The 23,671-nt window shown below is 41.4% G+C and overlaps 1 protein-coding gene and 1 long non-coding RNA gene across 8 annotated transcripts in view; one reads left to right on the forward strand and one right to left on the reverse strand.

Moving 5' to 3' along the window:
• Positions 1 to 23,671, reverse strand: part of LOC308583372 — a 444,074-nt gene that overhangs the window by 309,715 nt on the left and 110,688 nt on the right. The window lies entirely within an intron of this gene.
• PLEKHG1 (pleckstrin homology and RhoGEF domain containing G1) overlaps positions 1 to 23,671 on the forward strand; it is a 102,410-nt gene that overhangs the window by 51,212 nt on the left and 27,527 nt on the right. For 4 of the 7 annotated variants that reach the window (XM_081186179.1, XM_081186177.1, XM_081186180.1 and 1 more), the window contains exon 3: positions 9,100 to 9,638. In XM_081186179.1, the coding sequence (XP_081042305.1) occupies positions 9,100 to 9,638 (539 nt within the window). Of the gene's footprint in view, positions 1 to 3,925; positions 4,039 to 4,459; positions 4,564 to 5,801; positions 5,828 to 9,099; positions 9,639 to 23,671 lie in introns of those variants that run through there. The other 3 variants (XM_081186178.1, XM_081186182.1, XM_081186176.1) reach the window with 3 other exon arrangements.

Genomic DNA, 23,671 nt, shown 5'->3' on the forward strand with positions numbered 1-23,671 from the left:
CAATCGCCTTCTAAATCTGGCCCATGGATGGTCCGGCAATCAGCATGTTTTTACATGAGTAGAATGTGTGCTTTTATTTAAAATGCATCTCTGGGTTATTTGTGGGGCATAGGAATTCGTTCATTTCCCCCCCAAAAAATATAGTCCGCCCCCCCCCCCACAAGGTATGAGGGACAGTGGGCTGGCCATCTGCTGAAAAAGTTTGCTGGACCCTGGTTTGGCTGTTGAAGAGACAAGCTAGTCTTTGGTACAAATTTTAAAATTTAAATAAAAAAGCTTATCTCTTCAGCTGCAGAAGTGATAGCTGTGCAGACTTCAAAGAATAGTAGGGTAATAAATGGAACCCAGTGATGGTGGTTTGGGGAAACTGAATTCCACAGAAGGAAGCTTTTGAGCAAGGGGTGAGTGAGGAAATCTATTGCAGGAAGTCTGGAGGGAGCCCTTCCTCTCTTGCTGTAAGTTGCAGAGGAGGAAAAATCCATTTTGATGAACAGAACCATAATCTAGAGTTTACAAAAATAACAAAAGCATTGTGTAAATAAACCTTTCTAGCATTTCTGTGTTATGATCCTGAGAAAGAAAATAAGGTCACTGACAAAGAACAAACTGGAAATAGATCTTATTGGTGGGAATATATTGCACTCCTAGAATTAGCAGTGATGTTGTCAGTCTACTACTAGAAGGATAATGAATTTGCCTCCATAGTGCTTTGGAATATAGTGGAAAAATTGCAGATCACAACTGGAATCATTTTGGCTATAAGGTTGGGTGGGTGGGGGTTTTCAAACAGTATTCTGTCAAGCATCTTATTAAACTTTTAAAAGTCAGAAAGAAAGCATTTTCTGCAAACTGGAATCTGTATATACAATGTGTGTACAAAACTTGGGTTTTTAGCATATCAGCAAGATAAAAGCTTTTGTTTTATATAGAAATCTCTGCAGTATGATGTACAGGTTTAAATAATCATTGCACTGCATTGCAGAGGGTTATTAATACATTGTCCTGCACTTTGGGGAAGGAGTCAGAATGTCCTCTAGAAGATCCTGAGTTGACTGTAGTTCATTTATGGTTTGTTAAGATTCCTGAAGTAGGAAACTTAATGCTTGCAAATCATTAAATTGAGACCACAATATCCCCCTCGGTCATTTATAGTTGATTTGCATTTAGGAAATGTATATGTTTTTGAAAGCATGGTTAATTTTTATGGCAAAGGGGCACTCAAAACCATACATTTATCAACATTTCAAACAGACAGCTTTTTTAATAATAATAATAATAATAATAATAATAATAATAATAATAATAATAATAATAGAGACTTGCAGCAATAAACAAAACTGAAATCCAATTTGGAAAAAATAATATTCTCTTTATAGAATATCCTTTTATAAATGTCCACATCTTCCATTTCCTGCTCCGGCAATTCTATGATTTTTCAAAGGTCGTTACATTGGATAGTAGTAAAGATAACTTTACTGTAGATTAAAAAGAAAACTTTATTTCAATGTTGCAATAAACCATGTCTATGTGGGAATTCCACATGCTGACAGTTAAGCTTTTAATGTAAAAACAAAACTACATGAACCGATACTCAGTGTGCTAAACCTCTGGTCCACAGTGTACCACATGGTAATGGAGATCAGCATAGTGACACAGTTGCTTGCAAGGTTTAGACATGCTGAATGAGCACACCTGAGCCCTGACACGTACCTTGCAGAAAGATGTCCACAGAACAGTTTGAGACAATGTCCCTTATGTGACCATTGTGCATTGTTTGAAATGTAGTTTTTCAATTTCTCTGATTCTTATCATGCATCAGCTTGAGGGTTTCTAAGGTCAATCGCCTAAACCTGAAGTGATGTCATCAGTCATGAGGCCCTATCAGGATCAGGCATGGATTGGCAGGATCAGACAGATGAGGCGGATGAAGGAGAATTGGGGAGGAGTGTTGTAGAAACTGGGGTTGGATGGTGGAAGTTATCTTGCTACTGTGGAACAGGAAGCAAGGAATGCTAGCTCTCCCCTCTATCCTTCAGACAGAGAGGAGAGCCTCATAGGAGACTAGAGAAGGCCCCAATCAGCTGATAGCAGGTGGGGGGGTGGAAATAAAGTAGAAGGCAGCAAAGGTGGATGCAGCCTTGTCACCAAGGACTGATATAGCCAAGGCAAGATAATTGGGTTTTTAATTTAAAAACCAGTATGACATACTCACATTCTCTTAATACTTAAGGCATAGATAATATGTATGTAGTGCTGTTTGAGTATGCACTTTTGCTTGAAAAACATTGCTGGGTCATACCAAGGTCCAGCATATTTTGAAATCAATATGTGATAGCTGGTTTTGTGGGATGGGTTTTAATATATAAGAGAGGCTATAGGCAGGTAAAATACTTATATTTACAGTAGAAACAGTCTTAGGCATGTGCCTGAGCTGGAGCAAGCAGAGGGCATGTCTGCCCTCATTGCTGGTCAAAGGAAGGGAGGGGGGAACATGAAAAGCTTCTTTGTTTCTTCCCACTCCAGAGAGGAGGGGAAATGACTTCATAAAAAGCCCTCTCTGCTAATTATATTTCTATGGTCTGAGTCTCTGCCTATCAGCAATACAACTCTGTGGTCGTTAGTTCCAAAACTTGCTAGCTAACAAGAATATGCATTGTTGGATTTGACTGCAATCTCCCATAGGTGTACAGTGGTACCGCGGGTTAAGAACTTAATTCGTTCTGGAGGTCCATTCTTAACCTGAAACTGTTCTTAACCTGAAGCACCACTTTAGCTAATGGGGCCTCCTCCTGCCGCCGCACCACCACTGCACGATTTCTGTTCTCATCCTGAAGCAAAGTTCTTAACTCGAGGTACTATTTCTGGGTGAGGAGTCTGTAACCTGAAGTGTCTGTAACCCGAGGTACCACTGTACCAGAAACTATATGACCCATGATTGTTTGATGAGATTGTTGGAGACCTCTTACATTCAAGATGTGTGCTCCATCTGTATGCAGTGCAATTATTAGACAGACTGAAATTTGTGAAATTGTGGCCTGGTAGTTTTGATATTACTAACATTTTAGAAGTACCTGATCCAGGTATAACGGTAGTGCAGAACTGGACTGGACATAATAAGTACCCTGATACCATTACTGATACCATTACCTGGCACTGGTGTTTATTTTGTTGTATGGCTGCATATTATAGTTTGAATTATTTATTTTTTTTAAAAAAACCCCACTAAAAATATTTATAGTGTTTTCTGTTCATATTTTTATATTCTTTAAAAATGTAAATGCTTCATCAGGTATCTGTGTATGCAAACTCCTCTCTATCTTATATTTAATTTTTTTTAAGCAAAAATGCATCCTTTTAATTTAAAGAAAATTTTTAATTTCTACTTTTGCAGTGGTGGAGGAGAGCAGATAAAAAGTTAAAGTATAAAGGCCAAAATGTTGCTGTTAAATTTGCAGTGCAGCGTCAGCCATTTTTAATATGCCAAAACTGTCTTCACATGTTGATGCAATTCCGGGGTATCAATTTACCCATTTCTGTACTTTTAAAACTATTATTCTCCTGCACTAACAGGACATTTATGATTTTATCTGTCCCAGCTCATATTTTCTTTGCATTTTTCTCAGTGTTGTATAGAGTTAATCACTAGTTGAAGGAAAGCAATCAGAATGTTGGGAGCTCCTCCCTCCCCCACCTAAAGAGACTAGTTAGTGGTGTGTTGCTCAGTGAAGTGTGCATTTAAAGTTACCCACAGTGGTGTCTATTGTCCTGTTCCTGAATTGAATGATGTCATGTTTCATTTAAGGCTCTTAGCGATGCCGACGACTGCATTTGGTGTGGGCAATGAGAAAGTTGTGAATCAGGTTCCTGTGGAGCCTTTTGTGCATTAGGGTTTCGATAGCCGAAAGCTGACTCAGGCAGTATTTCTACCGAAGGAGCTGAATAGGCTAGCGAGACCATCTCATTTTACCTTAGTGCCGGAGCGAGGTGATTTGGGGGAACTGCCGGAGTTGGAGAATGCATTTATCTTCTATTACACAGGTAGGTTACAAGTTTTGCGAGGGAGCGTAAGGGAGAGAGAGGGGAGCTTGTCCGTTCACTGCGTAAGGAGCATTGAAGACATTCCACAGTGGTGAGATACCGTCGCAGAGGACTTTCCTTTGGAACAGTGCTTGGGGACTCAAACTATGACAGAAGATTGTGTGATAGAGCCAGGTAGCTTATTTGAGCTTGGGAAACAAAAGGCAAACTGGTGGGCGAGTTTGTGGTTTCCTATGGGCATTTGAGGGCATTTGAAAGGAGCCCATCACTGGCTGCAGGTTTTGCAGTTCTTGAATGGGCTGTTGAATATTTCTGTAGTGTGCTGAATTTGCTTTGTATGCTGTAATGAATACAGTTTTAGTGGCCCTGCTTGAAACTGCTGAAGATTATTGTGGTTTGTTTGTTTTTTATTACATTGCAGCTAAGCTGTCCATGCTGCCTATGCAAAGTGGTGTTTGATGTCATCTATGTTCAGGACAGAGTGCCGTATCTGTGTGGGAAGTTTCTGTGACAGTAACAACACCTGTGAGTGTGTGCGCACTGTAAGGTGGTCAAGCTCTGGAGCATGTCGTCCTTAGCTTTCAAATAAAATTTGATTACAACTTTTTACAAGCAACCTTTTTTACTCTTGTGTTGTGCAGCAGCATGACCTTAATTGCTTAAAAGCTCCCTAATTAAATTATTAAGAATGGAAATAGCTCAGATTAACATTTGATTTCATGTGGAATGAATGATAATTATTTAGTGGTGTAATGCTGATTATGTGGATAATAATTTTAAAATTAAGTGTTTCAGGGAGGCAACAGCATGAATCGTGTGCTTTAATGTGGGATGCAGATGTTCGCATGTAGTTTCAGCAATTAGTATAAGGAATGCAAATGGGTGTGAAGTCTCAAATGTGGCACTGTTAGATTTATCAAGCTACATTATTTTGACCTTAGAAATTGTCAGAAATAAGAGCGCTTTCAGCAATTGCTGTAAGCATAACCAATGAAAGCATCAGCATCTCCTAAAATGCATAATGAATGGCAAAAACCTGAATATGGCATGCTTGATATCAAAACCTCATGTAAGTTAATATTAGACTATTAACCATGGGAAACTTATTTTTTCATATTTGATCTTGCAACATACAGTTTCTAGTACTAAAGTTACCTGTGAGTGCATTTCCCAGCCTGATATTGTAACACTGTCTCTCTAGTTCACTCTGTGCATTTGTTTGTGTTTAAAGTCTCTTGTTGGCATATCAGCGGTATGTGCCTTCACAGGCAGTAGGCCAGACAGGGTGGGGAGCTTAACTACATTTGTGGAAAGGCATGGGCAAGAAAGGGATCATGTTGCTGAAACACATTTATCTGTGAGTGTTGATAAACATGCAATTAGCCCTCTTTCCATTGCTTAGCTTGCACAAACCAAACCAAAGCCCTGTCAGTTGTAGATCTATGAAAGCATATAGAGCTGGCATTCTTCCCCACCCCCACCCCCAGTGCACAATAAAAGGGTGAAAATGGATTTAATGCTTGATATAGACTTGCTGCCCAAAATGCAATTGTCTTGTTACCCACCTCCACTCCAGTATAATTTTGCCAGATTTACCCCAGTACTTCCTTGCATCTACAACTGACAGCCAGTGATATGGAGCAGGGTGGCAGAATTTGGGGGAATGAAATGTTAAGCCTAACCAAATCTTATAAAGTAGGACAATTTGCTTGACACAAACATCCATTTTCTGCAGCAACCACATGTCAAGCACCTTGGGTATTTCCACTGAAGTATGCTTTCTGCAGAGGTATATCCCATAGGATTACCGTGTTTAAAGGGATCTCATAGATCATAAAATGCAGCATCCTGTTCTTTTGGTCTAACTTTTATTAGAAATCTAGATCTCCTTAAAGACCCACATATATTTATAATTGCAACTTTATTTTTTGTAACAAGTGTTGCCTCTATGCATTACCATTCAGCAGCAGACCTGAACTAAAAAATTCAGTGTCACTTACTGCTTTCCTTGGGCCAGGTCTCCCCTAATGTGACAGCACTTTAGATATTTAAAGATGGCTATCATATTTTCTCCCAGTCTCCTCTTTTCCAGGCTAAACATACCCTATTCCCTCAGCTGTTCCTCATACGGCTTGGTTTCCAGCCTCTTTATCAGCTTGGTTGCCCTGCTCTGCACACATTCCAGCTTGTCAATATCCTTAAATTGTGGTGCCCAGAACTGGACACACTACTCCAGGTATGGTCTGACCAAGGCAAAATAGAGTGGTACTATTGCTTCCCTTGATTGGGACATTATATTTCTGTTGTTGCAGCCTAGAATAGCTTTCTCCCACTGCTGCATTACACTGGTGACACATATTAAGCTTTTGGTCTACTAAGAGCCCTAGATCCTGTTCACATGTACTACTGGCATGCCATGTGTCCCCCATTATATTTGTGCAGCCTAAGTGTAGAACCTTACATTTGTCCTTATTGAAATTCATTTTGTTAGTTTTGAACCAGTTCTCCAATCTTTTAAGGTCATCTTTAATGCAGCATCGGTTACCCCTCCCAGTTTGGTGTCATCTGCAAGTTTGATGGACATCTCCTCAATACCTGTTAGTTTTAAATTTTTCAGACACAGGTTTGTAATATTCAGATCCCATGAATTTGGCTGCAGAGCTTTCATGCTCTTAAACCAGTGATAGGGAACCTGTGGCTATCCAGATGTTGCAATATAGTACAGTGGTGCCTCGCAAGACGAAAAGAATCCGTTCTGTGATTCTCTTCGTCTAGCGGTTTTTTCGTCTTGCGAAGCAAGCCCATTGACGGATTAGCGGATTAGCGCTATTAGCGGCTTTTAGCGGCTTTTAACGGCTTATCTGCTGATCGGATCAGCTGATAAGCGGCTTAGCGGCTTAGAAAAGGGGGGGGGACCAGCAGGAACTCGCAAGACATTGTCGTCTTGCGAAGCAAGCCCATAGGAAATTCGTTTTGCGAAGCACCTCCAAAACGGAAAACTCTTTCGTCTAGCGAGTTTTCCGTCTTGCGAGGCATTCGTCTTGCGGGGCACCACTGTACACCTTCCACCATCCTTGACCATTTGCCATGCTAGCTGATGAAACCTGGAGTCCAGCAACACCTGCAGGTCTCAGGTTCTCCATTCCTGTCCTAAACTCTGGGTCAAGGTCCTCTAACTTGAAGGCTTTTAAGAGCAGAGCACATTACAACTTAATTAAAGCTAAGTGGTTGTAAAAAATGATCAAGATCTCATATTGCACAATATCTTCCTTTTTGCTTGTATTGCCTTAAATGTGGCCCCTTCTGAGGATTCTTTGCTTCTTTTTCTATAGTTTATATTACTGAACTGTGCGGTGTTGACAAAGTAAACATGACTTACTAGTTCATTCAGGTTATCTGTAAGTGAGACAGCGTATCAGTGAAACAGGAAGAAGGACTACAAAGTGATTGAAAGAAACAGGAACTCTTTCTGCCCCAGCTAAGGCAGCTAATCAGGTGTCCTTTGTCACAGATTTTAAGTTATATGTCTTTGTGATAAATTAACGGAAGACTTTCCCAGTTATCTTATTTATCCAGGTTTCAAGCCAGTCTAAATCTGCAGTGTATTTTTATTCTGGTTTTAGTGGTGTTTTTAATGCTGATAACACACATACATATTTCTTTATCAGAAACCAAGGAAAATTACTCCTTTTTCACTGAAGCTGCATATACTAATTTTTGTAATAATTTTGGTTGCTAATCACAAAAAACATTATATTTGTATTATTTCTTGGGCACAGAGAGAGAGAGAGCTGTGCAAGAGTGCAATGGTGAGGCTTAATGGAGTATCATAGCCACAGCCATCCTTTCACTGCTAGCACCAGCCAGGGCAGAGTGTGGAGAACAGAGACTGCTCTGCTGTTCCAGCTCCCAGTCTAGTGCACCAAAGGGACTCAGATCAATTCTGTTGCTTGGTGGCATATGAGCAGATCCTGTGCTGGCTCATCCCTTCTCTGAAAACACTTCATTTCGGTGGTAGCGTCTTCCCAATTCCTCCAAACCCACTCCAGCATGGTGGATCAGGGTTTTTGCTTATTCGGTTGCAGTAAAAAATGAGAAAGTGTTGTCCGCATCTTAAAGTCTTCACAAATTTATTATTTAAGTACATATATTATTATTATTATTCTCCCTCCCCTTTTAAATTAAAGTATGAAAACCTAATGAATTTGTAATGTCGCTGTGAACAGGCTAAGCAATTACTTACACATGTAAAATAGAAGATATGTCCAGTAAATAGTATGCCAAGAGATCTTCAACTGTCTAATTTGAGTGTTCCTTCTCCAAACAAGAGGGGTGGAATATAATCTCATCCCCATATATAAAGATAAAACTTAAATCTGAAAGTTCTCCTGTCCGCATACAGTATCAAGAAGGAAAGTGAGAGGAAAAGAGGACAGTGGTAAACATACAAAGAAATTCTACAAACCAGTTTACAACTGTTACTAGCCCACCAAATGTTTCACTAGCTTATTTGCCAACTTATTGAAGCTTTCCTTACCTGTAAGGCAGTGGTGTCCTTTTTTCAAAGAGGGCCAGATTTGATGAAGTGAAGGGCCGTGAGGGCTGACCAAAGGGTCGACCAAAGTTGTTAACCCTTTTTTTAGGATTGAGGTTGTTGCTGAGTTTTTATTAGGACTGAAATTGTTGAGCTTTTTTTAGGGTTGAAGTTCTTGAGGGGTTTTTTAGGATTTTACCCCAGGAAATAAACTGCCACAGGGGCCTGATTAAACCGACCGGCGGGCCGCATTTGGCCTGTTAAATGGAATTTGGACATGCCTGCTGTAAGGTATGCTTTCTCAGTACAAGCAATCAGTCAAATGGCTGTTTATATAGGCCTGAAGGAAGTGTCTAGGGAGAGACTGTAGGGAAGCTGCTTTATTATAGTAAATTGGGACTGTGAGTGATGATTTCAAATAGCTGTCAAAGGTAAGCAGGTTGGACGTCTCCCTTTTTGGGGAGGAGACTCAATGATAATGACACTTTATTTAACAAAGGCATTGTTTCTTTTTCCTCCCCTTAAAGATGGCTACCATTTGCCTCTTGCCGTGCCGCCTCCTGTGATGGTAGGCACGACCCCCAAGACAACAGGGGAGAGCCTGCACAGAGAAGACGGACACTTCCACTACTGTGGGATTAAGACCATGGAACTGTCAGACAGTGACCGTCCTGTCAGCTTCAGCTCCACCTCATCTTCTGCATCCTCCAGGGATAGCCACTGTTCCTTTGGCAGCAGAACAACGCTAGTTTCAAACAATCACCTGGGCTTATTCAACCAGGATAAGGAAGCAGGGGCCATAAAGCTAGAGCTGAGCCCGGCCCAGCGATTTTCCAGCAAGGAGCTGAGAAAAAACAACCCTCCAAAGGAGCAGACCTCTGACGGAAGTCTTGGGAGAAGGCCAAGTATGCCACGGAGAGCTGAATCTAAGGAAAGCAGCAGAAACTGTGTCATGTCCTTGATCGCTGAGCCCCCAAGCCCAAAGCTCCTGTATGTTGACAGAGTGGTCCAAGAAATCCTGGAGACAGAGAGGACGTATGTGCAGGATTTAAAAAGTATTATGAAGGTAAGTGGATCACTCTTAAACCCTAATGGGATGGACAATGTGCAAAATAAATCCTCTTGCAAACAATACCAAGAGCATGTGGCTTTATTGCAAGTCTTGCACTGAATTGGTATGTTGTGGTGGGCAGCTCAGCCAGCTTTCTGTGGGTGAATAAATGCTCTTGTCAGTTATGATATTGGGACAGCAGCATAATTCTATTTGTAGAGGCGTCTTCCTGGACAGGCAATATGAATTGCTGGTAGTAGCTCCTGTAGTAGGGTTTTACAAAATCATTCATTGTTTGCTAGATATTTTCTAGCATTGACTGTGCCATGTTTTCAAAATCTCTTGAATAGTTTTGCCCTCAACCCATTTCTCTTTGTCATCAGGGTTTATAAACTGCTCCTGTTCCAATGTTCATAGAATCTCTCATGAATCTCTACGGTTTCTCTAAAATGGTACTTGGTATTCAGAGCTGTTTTCTTCTACCATCACACGCAGCAAAGATGCTGGGATGTGCGCACACACCATGTTTTCCTTATTATGTGGAGCTAGTGAAAGGTGCTCCTACTTTTAGGTGCAGCAGTGGGCCTCCAGCCACAAGGATATCATAAACCTTGAGTGGCCAAGGGAGATGGAACTCCACCAGTGACTGGAAACTTCCTGCCTCTGCTGAGTATTAATACCACACGTATCATATCCAGTTCTCTCTATGATCAAACAAATGTGGAATTTGAATGTTCTTTTTGGTATAATGTGGAATTCTTGAATGTGTGACCAGCTCTTCCAAATGTTCCCGTATCCATGCTCCTAGGTGAACTATTTTTTATTTATTGCTTTGTCAGTTATGATTCTTTGGCCTCCTGTCCAGTGCAGACACAAATCATAGAGACAAACACATAATCTGGAAATCTTATAATGTGTAGCTTCGGGCAGTTCTCTCTGTTAAGTACATCACTAATCCGGAAAAGAAAATACTAGTCTGATGATGACACAAAAAAGCAGACAGCAAGGCAAAAAAGATTATCAAGGTTTGATATACAAAGGCATGTTTTCTTTAAAAAAAATTAATCCCCAGAAACAAGTCTTTTCCTGCACAGTTGCATTAAGTTCTTTAACTGCTGGTTTATAGTAAAAATCATCTATATGGAAGGCATTTTAAAGGTTCTTAAACAAGAATGAAATAAAACTGCTAAAGCAAGCAATTCTTATGTCCAACATACTTGTCCTGCATAGATCTGAATAGCGTTTAGAAATTTCAATACAGCTGCTAACCCAGTTTTCAAATCATCTTATTTTCACAATAAAAACAGTGTTTACTAACATAGAGCATAAAATAACTGCCAGTTTTTCAGTTGGAAACATGAGCACATGTTAAGAGATAACATTGGTGACCTCCACTACTGGATATTGGAGATTTTTTTTGAAATAATGCTATATTTGGTTTAAGCTGCAATCTTACATTTCCTTCCCGAGTAGCCTTGGGAAGGGGTACAATGCTTCTCTGCCAGTGGAGAGGGAGGCTCACAGGCACTACTATTGCTGGAAGACTCCGCTTTATCCAAATTATAGGAAATTCTGCTGGTTTTGATGCCCTTCTGGCAGTGTTGCAGCATGCAGGAGACAAAACATCCTGCAGCAGTTCATCAAGGCTTAGGGCAGCTTAGACATGTTTGAATTACAGGGGGTCTGTATGCTTCAGGGCTCACAATTTGGCTTTGCTCTCTCCTTCCCACTTTAACCTTTCAGTCCCCCTTCTGTCTCTTTTTAAACAGTGGAGAGGCTGCAAAAGGAAAGAGGCAAGTGAAGCTTGAATGGGTGACCTTCTGTGTCCTAAACGATATCACCAATTCCTCCCGCGATTTTAGTGCTTTCTGCTAAGATTAATTTATGTGATGGTAGATGCATTTCTCGCTAGCTGTCTACTTAGTAGTGACTCTCAATTCACTCTAAAACTATATTTTCTTGAGATTCTAATGGAAGGTAGGAACATATTTGGCATAAAGGAAGTCATAATTTTAGACCTGGTTTATTACAGACCTCCATGAGAATTAAATACACCTTTTGGTGTTATCCCTTTTCTGCCCCTTCTTATTTTTGAGGAGTAGTTAAGAACTGGAGTAGCAATAAGCATGCTCAGATAAAGACTGAGAAGAACATAGTGTCTCAGGCTTTTGTACATGTGCTGAGATTTTTGAAACGTTATTCAGTTACTGATGCTGAAGACACCACATGGCTTTTAAAAGGCCATGTCTGAAAAAAACATTGCACTGACTGTTCTTGCTTTCTAGCTGTTAGCTGAGCCCCTGCTGAGGAGTTTTAGTAAATGTGGCTTATAGGTAGTGCCTTACATGGTTGCCAGTATTAACGGCGGTTTCACTACACGATTCCTCTCGTCTTGGGGCTTCTTTCCCTCTGCCTTCCTAAAAGAGTACAACTCTACTCCCTTTTTTTGAATGCTGCCTCATATTTGGGGTCAATTCTCGTTCTTAGGAATTTACTTTGCCCATGCAGCATGCTTTATCCCAGAAAGTAGTCTCTAGAGCAAGCAAAAATGCAGGGCAGTGTCTGCCCTGTGGCAATCGGCTTGACTTTGTCAGAAGCAGCTAAAATGTTAGAGGCTTTACCTTCACTTTGGCCTCCTGGGAAGGCAGTCATGAACAAGCTTAGCTGTATGACAAGTGGTATAATCATCTAGTAGCTAATTAGAAGTAAGATGGCATTCTCCATGGTGTGATTAAAGTATTTCATATCACCTGGAAAAGGAAGGACTGCTATTGTGGCCACAGAATCCAGTCTCCCAACTCACATTTTCTCTTTGAACGTATACGCAGCTCGAAGGACTAGGTGCACACTTGAATAATTATGCCCTTCGAAGCCACAGGTCCATTACAACATATGCAGAGGTAGGCATTACTGTTTTTCAAGGGCAGTTGAGCCTTAAAAAATATTTGCTGACAAGGTTATATGAAATCTGTAGGACAGAGAAGCAAACACAGATTGATAGGTATATCCTTTAGCACTGCTAGACTCAGGTGTTTCATTTGCCCTGTGCTCCATGAATTGTGCGGTGTTGTTTTTAAGACAGCTTAGAAAAATTAAGATGAACCCCATTCATTCTTAAGCAAGATTTTGAACTGTTTCAGAACCTGGTTTCAAAATTTGGTGAGCTCATGGCTTAGGGGTGGCTAATCTTAGAAGCTGCTGGCAGCTCCCTTTGTTCCTAACCATCCTGGCTGGGGCTGATGGGAGCTGGATCCCAGCAATGTTTGGGAGAGCCCCAGGTTAGCAATTTCTGCCATAGCCCTATTCAAGCATTAAAGGGGTGCTATGATGAGGGAGTTGGGACGCGGGTGGCACTGTGGGTTAAACCACAGAGCCTAGGACTTGCTGATAAGAAGGTCGGCGGTTCGAATCCCCACAATGGGGTGAGCTCCTGTTGCTCGGTCCCTGCTCCTGCCAACCTAGCAGTTCGAAAGCACATCAAAGTGCAAGTATATAAATAGGTACTGCTCTGGCGGGAAGGTAAACGGTGTTTCCGTGTGCTGCTCTGGTTTGCCAGAAGCATCTTAGTCATGCTGGGCACATGACCCGGAAGCTGTCTGCGGACAAACACTGGCTCCCTTGGCCAATAAAACAAGATGAGCGCTGCAACCCCAGAGTCGGCCACGACTGGACCTAATGGTCAGGGGTCCCTTTACCTTTACCTATGATGAGGGAGAGAGTGAATGTACGCATTCACCCCCGGGACACTCTGAGGTGTCCCTGCCACCCAACCAAGCCACCTTCTTTTTTTTTTTAATAAATATTTTTATTACATTTTTTCCAGATACAGATACTAAGTCAGATATATAAAGAAATAACAGAAAAAGAAAAGAAGAAAGAAAAAGAAAGTCATCCTTCCAAAACATTTTTCCATAACCAACCGGACTTCCCCACGTCTCCCTCACCATGCATTCTTTACAATAAATATCTCAGCAAATTGTAACCTTGTTTCGTGCGTTGTTTTGTTCTTTCGAATAATTATATTTTAGGTTTAAAATACTTATTATCAATTTACTTTTACTCTAAAACAAATGTAGTGTTGTTTTTAACATTAGTCCTTTCATTAATATAACTTAATTTCCCATACCATCAAATCTTATTGCTGAAGCTAAATTTTCCAAATCATGCGAATTCTTAACATTCATATAACTTATAAAATTTTTGTAAGTAATCCTTAATTTTTTTCCAATCCTCCTCCATTGTTTCTTCTCCCAAATCTCGGATTCTGCCAGTCATTTCAGCCAGTTCCATATAGTCCATCAATTGCGTCTGCCACTCTTCCAGTGTGGGTAAATCTTGTGTCTTCCAGTATTTTGCAATGAGAATTCTTGCTGCTGTAGTTGCATACATAAAAAAAGTTCTATCCTTCTTTGACACCTTCTGGCCGACAATGCCCAGGAGGAAGGCCTCTGGTTTCTTAGGGAAGGTGTACTTAAACACCTTTTTTAACTCATTATAGATTTTTTCCCAGAAAGCCTTCACTTTTGGACAAGTCCACCAGAGATGAAAGAATGTCCCTTCAGCCTCCTTACATTTCCAACATTTATTATCAGACAGATGATATATCTTAGCCAGCTTGACTGGGGTCATGTACCACCTGTATATCATTTTCATAATATTTTCTTTCAAGGCATTACATGCCGTGAATTTCATACCAGTGGTCCATAACCTTTCGCAGTCTTCAAACATAATGTTGTACCCAATGTCCTGAGCCCATTTTATCATGGCTGACTTGACTGTCTCGTCCTGGGTGTTCCATTTAAGCAACAAGTTATACATTCTCGAAAGTACCTTAGTCTTTGGTTCTAACAGTTCTGTCTCTAGTTTCAATTTTTCCGCCTGGAATCCTGTTTTTTTGTCCAACTTAAAAATCTCTTGAATTTGAGCATAATGAAACCAGTCTTGCACCTTATTCTTTAATTTTTCATAGCTCTGCAATCTCCAATTGTCTCCAATTTGTTCTATTATTTCCCCATATTTCGGCCAGCCGGCCTCTATATTGGGTTTTTTTCGAGCCTTGGCCTCCACTGGTGATAGCCACCTCGGGGACCCCAACCCACCTTCCACATGTTAGAGGGTGAGGGTCTTCAGCAAGGACCCTGCTATACTCATGGAGTACTCCTTGCTCATGCAGGGCTTTAAATACTGCAGGCTCCCCACAGGACACCCTCTGCAATGCAGAGTAGCAGTGACTGAATGGGGCATAACCTGCTAGTGCAGGAGTGAGGAAACACCAGACTGTCAGTCAACCTTGGCCTACCATGTTGTTTCCGCACAGTGATGTCAGCCAATGGGCAGGAGAACAGGGTTTAATCCTGCATTGACTGTATGCCCTTGAAGTGTTAGTGATGATTAACATTGATGAGCATATGATTCTTAGACATCATTACAAGTTGTGTTCCAATGAAATGTTACTGCTCAGTCTTCTTCTGTAGCTGTGATTATGTTGATGTGAATAGGTTGCTGGTCTGGGCAGAGGATGCGCTTGGAGTTTTGCTCCAGGTCAAGCACCACTGGGAAGGAGATGGCTGCATCATTCCAGATCTTCAGTGTTTTTCTGTTTCTGCCTCGGTTGGCAGAAACTCAGCAAAACTGGATCTTTGTCACACACACACACACACACACACACACACACAACCCGGATGTACACCAATAGTCAAAAGTAACTATGCCAGTTTCTTAATCCTGACCATTGGAGAATATTTCAAAGTTGCCTGTAATAGCTCAAAGCTGATTTCAACAGCTGGGTGGGATGCCACAACACAAATTGGTACGTAATTCTTCAGTAATATAAATGAATGCTCTACAGATCCTCCCTTAATCTTTTTTTATACACTTTCTGAGTGGAAAAGACAGTTTGCTGGCACTCCTAACTGTATTGAGCTATAGAATTGCCCCAGAAGATTAACACTATTGTACTTGCTGCTCTTGTTAGCAATGAATGGATCACTCAACCAAACGGTTGGTTGGTTGGTTGACTAGCAAGCACTATTGTGTATGCAAATCAAAATAGATAAAAAAGGGTGAGAGTTAATCTGTTTCAGCTTTTGGAAATCTCTGGTTCTTTTATTAGGAAGGAAGGGAAGAGAATGTTAAATGCAATGTACGGGACAACTGGTTAGACCCCCACCCCCTGAAATTATTCCTGTAACAAAGCTAAATGATGCTGCTGCTTTAGAGAAACATAAATAGAGTGTAAGTTTGGTGGCAGTAGTGTTCTAATTATTTTATCTTATTGTAAGCAGGTTGCTGCTTGTAGACTTGTCAACTAGCCATTTTGCACAACTGTTTTCTTCTTGATAGGCCTGTGCAGGATACATTATGGAGACCTCCTTATGAATTACCATTGCAAAATACAAAATCTGACTTCCAAAATGTATTGCTCTTGGTTAGTGTAGCGACCCAGCTTGCCCTGGACTGAGGTTCATCCACAGTAGGATACCTTGGCAGGAATGCTTTCCAAAGAGTATCCCCATGGATACTCCTTTTTTCCCACATATAATACCTGGGGTATCTGACATTGTTATGGTTATGTTTTGAACCTTTCAAGTGGATAGGGAAGTCTGGACTTGGTCAAGAAACATGGTTTTTCTTCTCTGTAGGTAGTAAACTATGGTTTAATAGATTTTATAGATGGGATAGCATAGTTTTGCAACATGCAGAGCTATATTTCTTGTTAGAGTAACATGAAATAATGAGGCCAATGACAAATGTGACATTAGGGCTGTTGTGTATTCTAGATGAATTGGTTTTGTGGATTCCCATCACCTCCTTAAATTTACGAAATCACCTTGGAAAGTAGGTGGAAGCGATTCAGTACTGTTCTTTTTTATGACTGAAAAGGTCATTAATACAGTTGTACCTCGTTTTGCGGCTGGGATCCGATTGCAGCCTGGAATAGCATTAAGTAGTTTTTGTTTGCTGCTGCAACACACTGTTGATGCATTTTAAACTTGTGGTCAAATAAGACCCCTAGATCCTTTTCACATGTACAGTGGATCCATTCCAGAGGCCCGTCCGTAACATGAAAATCCCACAACTCAAAGCGCCACGTCTGCGCAAGGTGTGTGGTGCAATTTGGCGCTTCTGCGCATGCATGAATGGCGAAACCCAGAAGTAACCCGTTCCAGTACTTCTGGGTTGCCACAGGACACAAGACAAAAACACGCAACCTGAAGCAGACACAACATGAGGTATGACTGTACTACTGACAAGCCAGGTGTCCCCAATCTTATATTTGTGCAGCTGGTTCTTCCTGCCTATGTGTAGAAACTTACATTTGTCCCTATTGAAATTCAATTTGTTAGTTTGGTTATTTCAAGTGTATTTGATTTGAACCCGATTAAGCTAAGGGAGCTGGGCATGTTTAGCCTGGAGAAGAGGAGGTTAAGGGGTGATATGATAGCCATGTTCAAATATATAAAAGGATGTCACATAGAGGAGGGAGAAAGGTTGTTTTCTGCTGCTCCAGAGAAGCGGACACGGAGCAATGGATCCAAACTACAAGAAAGAAGATTCCACCTAAACATTAGGAAGAACTTCCTGACAGTAAGAGCTGTTCGACAGTGGAATTTGCTGCCAAGGAGTGTGGTGGAGTCTCCTACTTTGGAGGTCTTTAAGCAGAGGCTTGACAACCATATGTCAGGAGTGCTCTGATGGTGTTTCCTGCTTGGCAGGGGGTTGGACTCGATGGCCCTTGTGGTCTATTCCAACTCTATGATTCTATGATTCTAAGCTGTCCTGATCATGGCTATTGATTTATATTGGTGTGACTGCACAGCTGTTTCAAAAATATCTGTAGTGATAAGCATTATTTTAAGGGTTTTTTCTAGCAAAACTAGCCTAGGATAACACTTTATTTGCAAGTATGTGTTGCTTCAGTTCTCTGCCTCCTGACATTAGCATCTCACAAGGAAATGGTCTTTTTTTGCTCTTATAACATGCTTTATTTAAATTTGAAACTTTGAAATGCTGAGGAAAAAGGCTAGCTGTATAGAAATAAAGCCTGATCTTTTGTAACCCTGCATATTTTTTCATAGAGCAGGAAAAGGCTTTTAATCTATAGTCTTCCAAAAATGCTTAAACCAAGCCCACGCTTGGAGTATTTTATATATACATAGATATTGAAAAACAAAGAATTGTTTTTGTTTCCATGTCTGAGAAAGTGATCAAAATTGCCCATCTATTGCCTCTTGCTAAACCTGTTTCTCAATTCAGGTAAGCACTGTTTATATAGCAAGTGATAAATGTGTTAATAATCTAGTTAATTCCCATATTCTGTTTCTGTGGCTGAAGTGTCTTTGTTGATACAGCTTTGTTGATGTGCGAGACACAGTAATCTTTTAACAGGCTTTCTTCTCAGTGCTATGAATAGTAAATGATCTGATGTCCTCACTATTACATGGCTGAGAAAATAGCATGGGAAAGCCACAGTCCTTTTCTCACATTGATTTTTTTTTTTGTATGTCTTATATTATGCTTCCCCACAGTGTATGCCCAAACCTTTCCTACATCTGGGGCTTACATCTATGAACTCAGACATTCCCATGTTTATCATGCTGCTTCGGCTATAGAACAGAGGTCCCTAACCTTTTGATGCCCAGGGAACATATTTGACAATCTAAGAACTAAGAAATGCCCATTTCAAAACTAGTGATGCTAAGACACTCCCCCTCACACACAGAAAAAAGGGCAAAACACCTGTGCTTCCCCCCCCCAAAAAAAAATAAAACACAAAAAGATAACATTTCTCCTTTTTCTTCTCCAGAAAGAGCAGTGAATGTTTTGCTGTAATTTCAGGGAGACAATAAGACTTGGCTCTGATAGTTTTAATAAAGATTCATAGACCATTTCATTATGACGGTTGCCAGCTATGTGATTAGGGAGTTTCCAGCCTTTTTATTATGGCTTCATATGCTTGCAGCTGCTGTGACATTGTTTGCTGCTGCAGTTTTGTTTGACCTTAAAGGGTCAAAGAATCCTTAAACAGAAAAACCCCCAGAATCTTTGTTGCAAAGCTTTGATCATTTTCCTTCAGAGACTCACTGAGAGATCAAGTTTATTTCTAAGTGACATTTCTGTTTCCAGGTTGAGTTTGCAGAGCTATTAGATGACCAGGCATAACATGATGCAACGATGCATCTCTGGGGACTGGGTTGTTGTTGTTGTTTTGGTTCCATCTGCTGTATTACACTTCATGATCATGAGAAAGTTGACTTGTTCCTTCTCTTGTCACACTCTTCTCACAACCCTCACAACCCTACTGCCTGCTAAGAGTTTTCCAACAACTTTTTTTTAGCCCCTGCCAGCTGAAAAAGTGGTTATGACTTGTAGACCCTTCCATGCACATTGCTCACCACCTCTGTATTATATACTCCTTAAGTGCTTTTGGTTGGCTGGAATTTGTCCATGAACTCTGATGAACGGTTTGCTTACTTGGATAGAGAATGGAGAGGGGTGGGTGGGTAGAAACTAGCCTACTGTACGAAGGTAACATTTACATTAAATTCTCTGCCTTTTGCCTCTGCCCTGGACTGGCCTACCACTGACATGTGGCCCTCAGAAAGTTGTCCAGAAGGGAATATCATAATCAAACCTTTATTGGCATCACATACAAACATTTAAAAAAAAATAGGCCAGTGCGATCTCGTCACCATTTCAACAGTACAGTCATTTGCCCAAGGGAAGAAGAGGCGAGCAATCTATTTCATCTTTATGGGTCTCCAGCAAGGGCAGGATCCTGTAGCGTACTTCGGTGACAGAAAATCAAATAGGGGAACTTGGCTACTGTCTTGGTGAGCTCCTGGTCTCTCCCCTGTAATAAGAAGCATATAAACTCTGTCTCTGGTTTCCATGTTGGAATACATAGATGGTCTAAAAATTGTTGGCGGAGATCTTCATACATTTTACATTTAAGGGCCATGTGAGCTAGAGTTTCTACCAGGTGGGCATCACATGGGCAGATCCTATTTCCTTCTGCCATACCTGCAAACCTACCCCAAAGGAGGTTAGAAGGATTAGAATTGAACCTAGCCAGCGAAAAAGCCCAGAAGGGACTATGGCCCTTGGGCTAAATAAGTTTTCCCTGCCAATGGGGAATAAGTTGCATCTCTCTGCAAAGCACACAGATATGTGGACCTGTGCACAGGTGTACTATTCAATCCTGTTCTCCAGACGTACCTGAAAGATGCACAGGGAGCCCTTCTAATCAGCTGTTTGGTAGGGAAACATCCAGAGGGCCTCACGAGTAGCTCTGTATCATGTGATGTGAACGCAGACTGAGGAAAGGGGATACAGTGGTACCTCGGGTTACATACGCTTCAGCTTGCATACGCTTCAGGTTACAGACTCCGCTAACCCAGAAATAGTGCTTCAGGTTAAGAACTTTGCTTCAGGATGAGAACAGAAATCACACAGCAGTGGCACGGCAGCAGCAGGAGGCCCCATTAGCTAGAATGGTGCTTCAGGTTAAGAACAGTTTCAGGTTAAGTACGGACCTCAGGAACGAATTAAGTACTTAACCCGAGGTACCACTGTATTGAAGTTCTGTTAAAAGAAATAACAGACACTCCTTTAACCCTGTTGATGCAGTTATTTATTTTTTTACCCATTTCCTGCCCAGTCTTTATTGTGCAATGTAAAGTTTTTATAATTCTCTTAAGATTATTTTGTAGTATTATATGGTGACATTATCTTGTGGCTAACCAGATGCCAGAAGTCTGGGGGGGCAGGAATCAGAATTTAGGTAGACTAGTTCAGTAATTTCACTTACAAATACTTGTCCAAAACTATTGATGGTTGTGCCAAATATCCAACAGATGACTAGTCTGTTTATAAAGCAATCATCAGGTACTTTGGCAATACAGATATTATGTATTACAATATATTGTGTGTTTCAGTATCATTGCAATATAGGCATCTGTATTCTCATGATATTTTAGTGTGGTTTAGTCAAAGTAGTGCCCTCCCACAATTGTTGGACTCTAACTCACATTAGCATTCACCAGCCTCGCCAAGGGACAGAAATGATAGGAAAACATTACTTGGATGGACCTCATTAGCTACCTCCGCTTTTGTTCTTTTTCACATCAAACAACATTTGCTCTTATAAAAGCAAATTATGAACCACTTTAAAGTAGTAAGGTTTCTATATAAGTTTTTGTCGCTTTTTAAAAGCTGGTTACTGTGGGTCTGTAGTTGTTGTTAGGGCAGGCTCAGTTTGTTACATCTCATTCTATTGAAATATGTGTTAGAAATTACAACTGGGAATGAGCTTTTCCTGTTTTGTACTCATTTTTTCCACCCTTTTGACCCAGGTTGCAGAGTGTGTGTGTAAGGAGCAATCCTTTCTGCTTCATGAAGCCTCTTAAGTCTCTGTTCCAAGGGAGACTGTGAGTGAAAACAAAAGGTCACACACAGTTTTGGGAAGCCCCCGGGACATTGTTATAATGACTTAATGCACAAACATATTTTAAGAGAACAGATTTAATGATGAGGTCATAAGTTAATGGAGGCTGGGTGGAATGGAATGTAGAGGTGTAGATCATGTATACCAGAATGTTTAATGTCATGGAGCTTCCTTGTTGTAAAGCCCCCGGTGTGTAGATATAAAATTGCATTTTGGTTAGGTGATGCTCTTCTGTGCTGGAAGACAAAACCTGCTTATATGTGGACAGAACTCGTTAAGAACTCATGTTCATCTTTATGTGCTGTTCTTGGTGCTACAATATTTTGTTTTGCTTGTTTGTTTAAACGATCAAATTATTTAGAAAAGTAAACCTATTGTGAACATGCCCAGTGATTTTTCTCAAATAAGTTTCCCCTTTGTTTTTATCTGATTCTCTCATGTGGGTTTTGGAATTCAGTTACTATATAACAAGATCCTCATGGTGTAGCTGACATTTCCCAGAATCCCTTGAATTCGGTGCTATGGAATGTTGTGTTGCCATTGGTAAAATGCCACCACACGTTGTCTAAACCCTCAGGGTTTTGTTAACATGGTTCCAGCTGTTCTCACTCTTAGTCTATTGTTTTCCTTTCTCCTGCAGAGTTTCTTTATAAATGTTATGGAAGCACACTAGGCCTTTTGTTGTTGTGTTAAACAGTAGTTTTAATGCTAGTTCGCACAGGTATTTGATTATCATAATATCAAAGGACGACTTTGAGTTCTAACACCAATGAGGGAGCTTTGGCAGTGGCGTAGCGTGGGGGGTGCCAGGGGTGCCAGCCGCACCGGGCGCAACATGGGCAGGGGGCGCGCTCGCACTAGCAGCTCTCTGCCCCTACTAAAATCCACGGCTTGGCGAGGAGGTCGCAGAAGGGGGAGAGCGAAGCCTTCTGCCGCGGGCAAAAAAAGGAGAGGAAGCCGGGCGGGCAGGCGGGCGGGCTGGCTGGCTGGGGTCTGGCTGCGCCTGCTGCTGCCGTTGCCGCTGCTGCCGGGGCTTTGACAGCTTGGCGAGCGGAGGGAGAGGAGCTTTATGGTAATTGCGGCTCTCTCTCCACTGGCCGCCTGGGTAGTGAGCCGAGCCGAGCAGGGAGTCTGGCGAGGGGGCGGGAAGAGACTTTTCCACCTCGCCTGGTCAAAAAGGAGAGCGGAGTCTCCTCAGGGCGCCCTCAGGCAGGGCAGGGCAAGGCAGGGCAGGGCAAGGCAAGCAGAGCGAGGAAGAGAGAGAGGGGAAGGGGGGGGAGCAGCCAGGAAACGCTGCGGTAAGGAATGAAAAGAGGCAGCTCCAGGAGAGCGCGGGGGAAAGAGAAGCCTCGCTGCTGCTGCTTGAAGAGAGTAAATTACTGTACTTGCCTTGCCCCGGGTTAGGGGGCGCAAATTAATTGCCTTGCCCCGGGTTAGGGGGCGCAAATTACTTGCCTTGCCCCGGGTGCTGATAACCCACGCTACGCCGCTGAGCTTTGGCACTCAAAGTCTCCCGAAGCAGTATTTTTCAATGGAGTCAGTTTCCACACTAAAACCCCACTACCACCATAGATTTAAAACAATATGATGCCATTTTAAACAATCATGGCTTCCCCAAAATAATTATGGGAGCTGTAGTTGGGTATGGGTCCTGACAGCTGTTAGGAGACCCTTATTCCTCTCTTAGAGCTGTCATTCCCAGAGATCCTCGTGAAGAGGGACTGATTGTTAAACCCACCCAGTGCTTTTTTCGGGGGGGGGGACACAGGGGTACGCATACCCCTAAACATTTTGTGAATTTAAGTTTGGTCTCATTGAGGAGCAGAATTTCATTATGAGTAGGAAAATGAGAGTACCTCTAAACATTTTTTTTAGAAAAAAAAGCATTGGTTAAACCACTCTTGGTACTGCAGTTCTGGAAGGGCCTGTCTGGTAACCTACAAATCACTGTTTTAAAGTAAATCTTCCTCAATTAGTTTATAGCTCTCTTGCTTGTGTGACCTAAAATGTAATCTCCACAACTAAATAGCATGCAAATGAATCTTCTCTGCAATATGTTCCCGAGCACATGCAGTTTCTCATTAGTATACCAGGTGGGGGCTGCAGAAAAAGAGAGACCTTGTTCTTTATAAACTGGGAACCAGGACATTTATATTGCATTGTGTTTGAGAGTTTTAAAAGTGCTTTTTCAATAGCTCTGAAATATGGTAATACTTTTCCAGGTCTCCTCTTATCTGTATGAAGTGCATGTGCTTTAGTGATGATACTTTATGTTGTTTTTAAAAGAAACCCTGCTTAATATAGGAAGATGTCATTGACCTTATTGAGTAATTAATGGAGATAATTAAGCTGTCACTGTGGGTGAAATCTGAATACGTTGCAGCTTGAAAAACATGCACAGTCTGAGCAGCAAAGTGTTCAGTCTTTGGGTTTATTCCTTTGGTATTGGTGAACAGATAAGTATTGTTATTTTCCATAATGGAAGGACTGTTCAGTGTGGCGCTACTGAAGGGATTAGTGTAATATAAAGTGAAATTGATCTGGAGCAGACTCCTCTTCCACAATTAAAGATAGTTCCATTTACCGAGGAAGAAAAGATCAG

This window comes from Podarcis bocagei (assembly GCF_964188305.1).
Source record: "Podarcis bocagei genome assembly, chromosome: 3".
In the NCBI taxonomy this organism is placed as follows: Eukaryota; Metazoa; Chordata; class Lepidosauria; order Squamata; family Lacertidae; genus Podarcis; species Podarcis bocagei.